This window comes from Danio rerio, chromosome 2, assembly GCF_049306965.1.
Source record: "Danio rerio strain Tuebingen ecotype United States chromosome 2, GRCz12tu, whole genome shotgun sequence".
NCBI classification, from domain to species: Eukaryota; Metazoa; Chordata; class Actinopteri; order Cypriniformes; family Danionidae; genus Danio; species Danio rerio.
The window spans coordinates 41,387,839-41,397,206 of record NC_133177.1 but is presented as its reverse complement, the minus strand read 5'-3'; the positions used below and the strand labels follow the sequence as shown (position 1 = coordinate 41,397,206).

At 36.4% G+C, this 9,368-nt stretch overlaps 1 protein-coding gene and 1 long non-coding RNA gene across 3 annotated transcripts; both read right to left on the bottom strand.

Moving 5' to 3' along the window:
• Nucleotides 1–1,438: 1,438 nt before the first annotated feature.
• psmb11a (proteasome 20S subunit beta 11a) lies at nucleotides 1,439–2,566 on the bottom strand. The gene has a single exon (NM_001007178.1). The coding sequence runs from the start codon at nucleotides 2,564–2,566 to the stop codon at nucleotides 1,439–1,441; it is 1,128 nt and encodes a 375-aa protein (NP_001007179.1).
• A 2,544-nt stretch (nucleotides 2,567–5,110) lies between these two features.
• On the bottom strand, nucleotides 5,111–8,249 carry LOC137488018 (uncharacterized). 2 transcript variants are annotated; one of them, XR_011006888.2, is made up of 5 exons: nucleotides 8,221–8,249; nucleotides 6,884–6,989; nucleotides 6,689–6,759; nucleotides 5,316–5,500; nucleotides 5,111–5,150 (listed from the first exon to the last, which is right to left on the bottom strand). It is a non-coding gene; the product is annotated as an uncharacterized lncRNA (long non-coding RNA). The 2 variants fall into 2 exon arrangements; XR_012393509.1 differs by having other exon boundaries at nucleotides 6,693–6,759.
• Between the last annotated feature and the right edge of the window lie 1,119 nt (nucleotides 8,250–9,368).

Here is a 9,368-nt window from a genome sequence, read left to right as displayed (position 1 = left end):
CACATGATTCAAGCTATTTAATCAAACGAAATATGCTCAGAAAATGTTAATTAATTCCCTAAACGATCAATGAAAGAGGCTGACAATGATCGTTTAGAGAATTAATTAATATTTTTGAGTGTATCTTCTCAAGTCACCGATTGATCACACAACAATGATGATGCTAATGCTATGTAAGCACATTTAAAATAGAATAGTTAGCACAAATCATTCATTAATTTTCCTTTGGCTCAGTCCCTTTTATTCATCAGGGGATCCACAGCAGAATGAATTTACAACTTATCCAGCATATGTTTTACACAGCGGATGCCCTTCCAGCTTCAACTATATTATATTATAACAATTATATATTTAAACATTTTTTTTCTGCAATTCACTTTTAAAACATAAATAATATAATGATTTTTATAACAAAGTAGCTTCTGAAAAATATTTCATGACAGCATAAATCATTCAAAAGGGTAAAAATATCATATGCCTTTACTGAGTTAATTAATATTTTGGTTCCTCTTGTTTTGTTTATTAAATTGTACATATATATCTACTTATCAAAATATCCAGACACTTTTAACAATGGGTGCCCAAACTCAGTCCTGGAGGGCTGGTGTCCTGAATTGACCCTCAATCAGACACACCTGAGCCAGGTCATCAAGCTGGGCTTGCTAGAAACATCCTGGCAGGTAGGTTAAGGCAAGTTGGAGCTAAACTCTGCAGGACACCGGTCCTCCAGGACCGAGTTTGGGCACCCCTGCTTTTATCATTTGTTGTAGCCTTGTTGTATGCCCTGATCTTGTGTCATTAAACTATGATCATCCTCAGATTTATCATTTTTTAAGAATCTTATAAACTTCAACTCCAATTTCACTTTAAATTTGATTAACAGCATGATAATTGTTCTACATGGGGTGTAGTAGTCTGTATGTCTCAGAATAGGACTTGAGACTCTTAATTAACATTCAAACTAACAGTTCTTGTGTTAATGATCACAGCATGCAATCATTGCTTTAATCAACTTCATAGATTTCGCCTGGAATATTGTCATTAGCAAACTGAATAATTTGTATCGTCTTTGGTCCCTGATGGACACTAACAGGCACCAAATTGCAGGAAACATGCATTTCAGTAAAGTGTATTTGAGTCATTGCATGTATTATGAGCTTTATGAATAAACATGAATTTAATAGATTTTTTTTTAAAAATAAATCCACTTCCTTTTTTCTGATGACTTATAATAATCTGTAATTAAAAACTATTATAAAAATATTAATTTGGTTGAAAAAGATTCATATAAACATATATATTTGCCTTCCCTGTGCATTGTGCATTCTGTCTTATCTGCTGTCGAATGACCAGCTTGACATTGTTCTACTCACGAATACTTCCACCCATCGCATTCACATTCCATCCATGTATTTTTGTTTTTCCACCTCTTGTGTCCCTATCCGCATTGTACTGAATATACATCATCATCATCCCCTTCAACCAGCTCTCTCTTCTGTCTCTCTTCCTCCCTCTCCTTGATCTTCTCCCTCTCTCTCTCCCTTTCTCTGTAGTACTCCTCCTTTAGATCCTCTCTCTCTCTGCGTCTCCAGCCACGGGCAGTGATATAGAAAAGGTCTACATTATTCCCAGAGTAGGCATCCCAGTGAGTGGCTCTGAAAACAGCCTCCCGGGCCAGTCCCACTGCCTCATCTACAGTCATTCCCCATCTCCATCCGTCATCAAGCACGGCGTATGCATAGGGTGACCCTGAACCCACTGATATTATCTCTCCGTTCAGTTGCAAGCCGTCACTGCAAACATAGCATACCCTGGGACCAAACCGTCCTCCAAAAGTAGAGCGATTCTGTTGATCTGGCACGTCCTTCAGGATCTCCTCCTGCTCACTTATTGAAGCTCTTTTTTCACTACCTAGAGCAGATTCATCAGAAATTGCAGACAGAGTGGAATCCTGAGCCATTGATTCATTAACATTTACAGTTCCCATGCTTGTTTTCCATTGTATCTGAGATTCTTCTCCATCCCATCCACAAAGAGTAGCTGCAACACAGACATTAGTCCCTTTGAATGGATGAAGCATAGTGGAGAGCAGCTTTGCGGCTCCATTTATGCTGAGTCTCGTTCGATGGCGAAGCTGGTAAAGCCTCATCTCACGTGTGAGAATCCGTTCCCACAGCATACAATCAGCACCGCTACCTGAGGTGTTCACCACCAGGTGAGAGTGGATAGGCATAATCTTATGAGTTATCGGGCAGCAAACTAGACCTTTACAGCTGGCGCGAGTGTCCGCAGCAGCTATTACACCATCCTGGAATATAAAACCCAAAGTGGTGGTCCCATGTGACAAATGAAATGGTTGCTCGTGAGGTGAAAGAGTTGAAGAGAAAAGAGTTGATGCTGTGTTTTTTCTGCAGCTCTGCTGAGCTGGAAGGTGAAAATTAAAAGAACTCTCTCTGTCAAACTCGAACGGTGTCCTCCACATGTATCCCATCTCATTTGGTTGGTAACTGGATGAGTTGGTGTCATCAAATGTCTCTGTGAAACCACAAACATCCTGAAGAGCCATTTTAGCTGCTAAGGTGAGCCTTAAAAGCTAAACTGACAATAAATACTCCTCCGAGGCCTGATTTATATAGAAGGTGGAGAGTCTTATCGTCATATCCCTTACACACATGTGATGTCTCAGCCAAAAAAAAAATCTTTGCTACCATTTATTTCTGATATGCTTCTGTGGACACCACTGAGGCACAACAGTGAAGCGACTCTTCAAACATAATCATAAAGTGCTGAGATGAGAGTATAATGAGCCCCGTCTGCTTTTCTGCAGATCTCACCAAATACTTTGCAGGTTTGTAGCTGTGCAAATGAACCGTGTGGAATACAACACTAGACTCTGACAAAATGGTTAATTGTCTATGTAGTTGAAAATTGTTTTATGCCTAAAACCAGTTTTAATGCTTTGTTAGGTTTGAGGACAATACTTTTGAGATTTCCCAAAACCTTCATTAAGTCTTTAAAGTGGCACCTATTCTACCTCTTTTTCAAGATTTAAGCTGAGTCTTTTGTGTCTCCAAAACGTGTCTGTAAAGTTTCAGCTGAAAACAACCAACAGATTATTTATTATACTTTTCAGTATGTTGGAATTTTCTGCGCTGAACACACTGTAACTGTTTTTTGTTGCCTGTGCCTTTAATGCTATAGTTCCACACCCACCGTTCCCACATACTTACGAAAGTGTGCCTCAATTTCCGCCTTGGCTGCGTCAGATAAAATCTTTTTTGCAATAGATGAATAAAATGAATGAATGAAAGTTTTGAATGAATAAAAAAAAACATTTTAAACTTATAAAAAACATTTTTGAGGTGCAGATGATCACAGCGAGTTCAACAAATCTTTAAATCCCAGTTGCTTTGCGCACGTCCTGTCTTGTTGATATGATTATACATTGGATTATACATGTTACTACGGAGACATGTTCAAATGTGGTTGTCAGTCAATTTGGTGGGCAGGGAAACCGCACTCCTATGTCACGTTGAGGTGGGCCTCAAAATGGGAGGGATTTGGATCTTATTTTAACGTCTGGAAATAAAAAATAAAAAAAGACTTATTGTGTTTATATCACCCCAATATGACTGGACACATTATACCTACACCAAACAGCTTCCAAAAGGTGATTTTTAGCGCAGGTGCCGTTTAAATGGGGTGCATCCCAGACTTTTCTTAAACTCATGTAGGCCTACTATCTTTTATCCCAGATAGCAAAATACACTCGGGCCAGTTCCGGCTAGATTGTCGCCTGCCGGAGACTTACCCCTCGGCCCAACTTCGGCTGCCGGACTCGGGCCGGATGACTGTGGACTCACTGCCCGATTCCGGCCCGAATCAAGCGGGCCAGATGCGGCGGCCGTAAGCGAGCCGACGCTGCGCATCCGCGCCGGAATCGGCGCGAGGGTAATGTGCGCTGCGGCCCGGAGCTGGCGCGACTCCGTATTTATACACCTTATAAAACCTTTTGGTATTACATTGGTACTTGATATATGGTATTAGTTTATTTATATAACAGCAAACACAGGCTATAATGTAAACACAAAGTGTAAGCACTGCGTTTAACCTTTGAATAAAGTGCAAACTGCATACATATTCTGTAACGAAAATAATCAGACAAATGACAAAATTAATAAATGTTAAACGTTTATTGATTGCAAGAAAAAAATAGTACTAAAATTTTATAAATAATTTGTAGTGCACAAGAATATCAATATAAAAACAACAATAAAACAACACAATAAAGACACACAGAAAGATTTAAACAAAAAATCTAAAAATTACACACAAACACAGATGTTTTTAAAACAACCCTGTTTTCCCAATAGACTTGAATTAAAAATTTGTAAAAAAACAGCTAAATTTTATATAAACCTAAATATAGAAACCAATTTAAGAAATAGCAAGAAACATCTTAAAAATACCAATGACAATCCGTAAAATATCCAAGTCAAACTTGTGAAAAGTACTGCAGAATTCTGAAGAAACATCTTGAAACATTTTTTAATAAAACATTAAAATAATAAAAAAAAAAAAAAAAAAAAAATATATATATATATATATATATATATATATATATATATATATATATATATAATTGCAGAAGTATAAAGTCAAACTTATTTTTAAATAAACTTGAACAAAATCAATTGCACAAACAGCAAGACATGAGTGAGATGATTATACATTTCATATATATACACGTCTTGTGCAATTTTATATTTATAATTTTATTTGTATTACGTTTATTAAAAATGTATCAAGATGTTTCTTCATAATTTGGCGCACACACATACATACATACATACATACATACATACATACATATATACACACACACACACATATATATATACACATATACATATATATATATATATATAAATGCAAATGAAAGAAACAAATTGTTCAAGTATCAGGGAACATCCTAATACACTTAAAATGTTGTTTAAAAAATAAAACAAAATAGTGATTTAGACATTTGACACATTAGCTTTCTCTTCTTTCTTCCTCCACCCCTGTCAGGGGCAAGTTGTAGCTACCTTGTAATGCATTTTTCCACTTCTTTATCAGTGGCGTGGTATGGACATTTGTCCTCACTCCATCTGTGATTAAAAGATAAACAGATAATTAGTAGTGAAGAAGTACTAATGTATAAAAAAAGAAAAAATTAGGAAAAAAGTAGGCTACCTACGAAGCAAAAAAAAAAAAACAATAAAAAAAACAAATAAACTTAAAACACTTTGAAATTAGCAAGAGCTTGAACTTACCAGTTTCTTCATTTGTTCGGGCTGCTCCTTTAGTTGATTTTCAAGCTTTTCCAAATCAAATTGGCCAAAGGACGGTCAAATGTGTTTACATCTGGAATTTCATCACGTCTGTTTTGGCTTTGTGAGAATCAGGCCCAGCTGCTGCTTTATGACGTTGCATGATTTTAAAACTTCAGTCAGTCGTGCTAAAAAAGAAAAATAACAGATTAGCATAAATCAACCTGTAGCTTATTCTCATACAACCTCTGTAAATACATCAGTGGGTTAGACACTGCTGATATTCTCTAGTTGATCTTTACTTTCTAGCTGCATTAAACCTTAACAAATTTAGTGATGTCTTCAATTCTTACAAAGACATCACGAGATGCAATAAGTTCTGTCTTGATCTCAAACTGCACTAGAACAAAGACTGTAAATGTTCATAGGTGTACTGCAGGAGTGTCCAAACTTTTTGGGCCGAGGGCCAGATGCAAAAAAACAAACGTTGTTGCGGGCCAAATTTTAAATACATCACACAGACACGTGTGTGTGTGTGTATATATATATATATAAATACAGTTGAAGTCAGAATTGTTAGCCCCCCTAAATTATTAGCCACCGTTTATTTTTTTCCCCAATTTCTATTTAACGGAGAGTTAAACATTTTTTTCCACACATTTCTAAACATATTAGTTTTAGTAACTCATTTCTAATAACTGATTTATTTTATCTTTGCCATGATGACAGTAAATAATATTTGACTAGATATTTTTAAGACACTTCTATACAGCTTAAAGTGACATTTAAAGGCTTAACTAGGTTAATCAAGTTAACTAGTCAAGTTAAGGTAATTAGGCAAGTTATTTTATAACAATGGTTTGTTCTGAAGACTTAAGGGGCTAATAATTCTGACCTTAAAATGGTTCATAAAAAAATTAACCGCTTTTTATTCTAGCCGAAATAAAACATAAGTCTTTCTCCAAAAGAAAAAAATATTATCAGACATACTGTAAAAATGTTCTTGCTCTGTTAAACATCATTTGGGAAATATTTAAAAAAGAAGAAATAAATCAATGAGGGGCTAATAATTCAGACTTCAACTGTGTGTAGACAGACAGACAGACAGACAGACAGATCATAACAAGAACTGCTGCTTAATTGAATGCATGTAATAGCGACACCCGGTGGTTATTTATTGAATTACGTTCATTTTTGTATAGCGGGCCAGATTCTATTGATATTTATAAAAAGCCTCGCGGGCCGTAGTTTGGACACGCCTGGTGTACTGGAATGTACAGTATCTGTGCATCTTGATGGTGGTCTTAAGATTTCTAACATAGTCATTGATGGTGATGGTACTTGTGGTGCTGCATTGATTTCTGAAATCTTCAAACCTGCCTTTTATCCAGCCTCTTTGTTCCAAATAATTTTTCTTCATCACGGTATAGATGTGTCTATACTGTCCCTTGATCAGATACATTTACAAAACAAAACATCACTTTAGTATAGTGCCAGGGCAAAACTCACAGGTTGTAATAGATCAATGACATAATGTTGACAGTATGTGTTTAAAATAATTGCAAACAAACCTGTTCTGTCTTTAGATGTATGACAGGCGATCATCATCCTCATCTGTCTACCAGTCAGAAATCACAGTTGCGTGTGGATGTTTGAGTCGAGCTTCCTCATATGCATCTATAATAAAACATCACATTGTTGTTAACCTCCCGTAAAGAAAAGTTCAAATCCTGAAATACTATCAAAGTTAATTAATGCATATAATACCTATAGTGTAAATAATCAGTGCACAAAAGGTTGCACAAGATTTATTCGGAGATTCATGCAGAGTGACAGCCTTATGAATCTGAGACATAGATTTGTAAGATTGTCAAGCACATGCATTATTCTGTACCCATGAAGATTAACCTACCATTGTGAAAAATGTTTGATGATAGCCAATAACAATAAACCATTTCAGCTGTTTGTGAAGCAATTAGTAATGTAATGTCTGAAAAGCTCAATCTATGTTGAAAATATATCAGCAGTTTACAGCTTATAATGGACTTTTAGCACACAACTATAACATGCCTATTCACGTTCAAAAGAGTGTGCCATTGACTTCTTTGGTCGTGATGTGCTGCAAAATGATCTCACTAACCTTTGTTAAACAAGAACAATAAGACTTAACCAACAAATATTGTTACCCATTCATTTAAATCAGAATTTATCACTGTCAATAACATAAAAAAACATCAAAATCTGCTTTAAGACGTTCAGTTTTACATTAACTGACCATTACAGCTTGAACAAAAGATATAATTGATTCACATAGGCTAAAAAATATGAATTAAAGTGCATAGTAATATATTTCTCTTGGATAATTTAAAGAGAATAGTAAACAGTCGAGTTTCGATCATTTTTCGTGACTAACTGCATAAACAAGATAAACAATATTTTATTAATCCAAAACGATTAGTTTTTATTTACACATAATCACAGAATTAATACTGTTGGATAAGTATACGCCTGTACAATGATTTTTTCAACATCCACGGTACTTTATAATGTTAAATCAGGAAAAAACACGTTTTGCCAAGTTAGTTAATGGATTCGTCTACAGAAACTTTCTTTAACGCAAAGTTAGCATACACACAAATTCGTTTCATGTTTCTTTAAAATAATTAAAATAGTTTTCAGGTACTACACACGTTACAATCTAACATTGTGTAAAAGGAAAAGGAACTTTCAGACGTGTTTGTAACTGTTAACGTTAGCATACATTAGCTCCAGTCGTGTTTCTTAAAGCAAGTTACATTTCGTATCAAACTGTTTTAAAGTACTAAACGCTGTTACAACCAAACACCGTGGAAATGTTTTAAGCTCTAAATTCGCTAATTATACAGTACACAAACAGTAAAAAGCTTACCTTTCTGACCGGAATCCACGTGAGTCTTTGAAAAACCAAACTTTTTCTTCTTGTGATCTTCGTGCCATGGTGGTTGACAACCAGCTTTTTGGAGCATTACCGCCACCGTCTGGATTGGAGTTTGGATCAGGAATTTAGTAACGCATGTGTTTATTATGAAACCAACTTCTGCTTTAAAAAAAAAACAGTCAGCACAGGAGCGTGCTATCTCAAAAATGAGCAAATTTTACATAGTTTTTCTCTAGATGACATGTATAATCTATTTATAAATAATATTGTTTTGTTTGCGTCTAAACATTGCGACCATCCACGCTAAATATTCTTTTTTTTTTTTTTTTTTGCTATCGTACCATGAATATTTTCTCAAATTATCATTAAACGTGGAGCTAACAGATTACTAGATAAAATAAGAACTTAATCAGTTGCCATCAGCCGAGTCCTTGCCAGAAGCGGCCCGGACTCTACAGACAGACTCGGGCCGGATATGGTTGACCGGAATCGGGCCAGTGCTTTACAGCCGCATCACAACCGCATGTGCGCGAGCGAGCTGCGGCCCGCACTCGGCCCGGATAACACTCGCCGATGCCGAGTCGGAGCCGGAGGCGCCGGAGGGCAGCCGAGCTCGGGCCGATTACTGCCTGCTATCTGGGATAAAACACTCAATACTTTATTTGGGACCCCCTTGGAAATGAGACGTCACATCTCAAGGGATTTATCCATAAGAATAAAATTTGTTCCAAAACAGATGCGACTGCTAAAAAATGGCATTATAAGTTTTTGTCTGAAAGAGAAAAAAAGGTTAAAAGTATATAAAAAATGTATGAGGAAATTGAAAAAGTGTCATGTACAACACTAGTCAAGTTGAGCTTTATTGTCATTCCGCTACACATGTACAGTAAAAGTCCTGCTATGTCTCGCAGGACCACCATGCTACATGAATCAACATATTTATAAATATTAACACAACATTGAACGCAAGAGCTATCATACATAACTAACATAGGGGGTGACGCAGTGGCGCAATATGTGGTGCTGTCGCCTCACAGCAAGGTCGCTGGTTCGAGCCTCAGCTGTGTCAGTTGGCGTTTCTGTGTGGAGTTTGCATGTTCTCCCTTCATTCGCGTGGATTTCCTCCGGGTGCTCCTGTT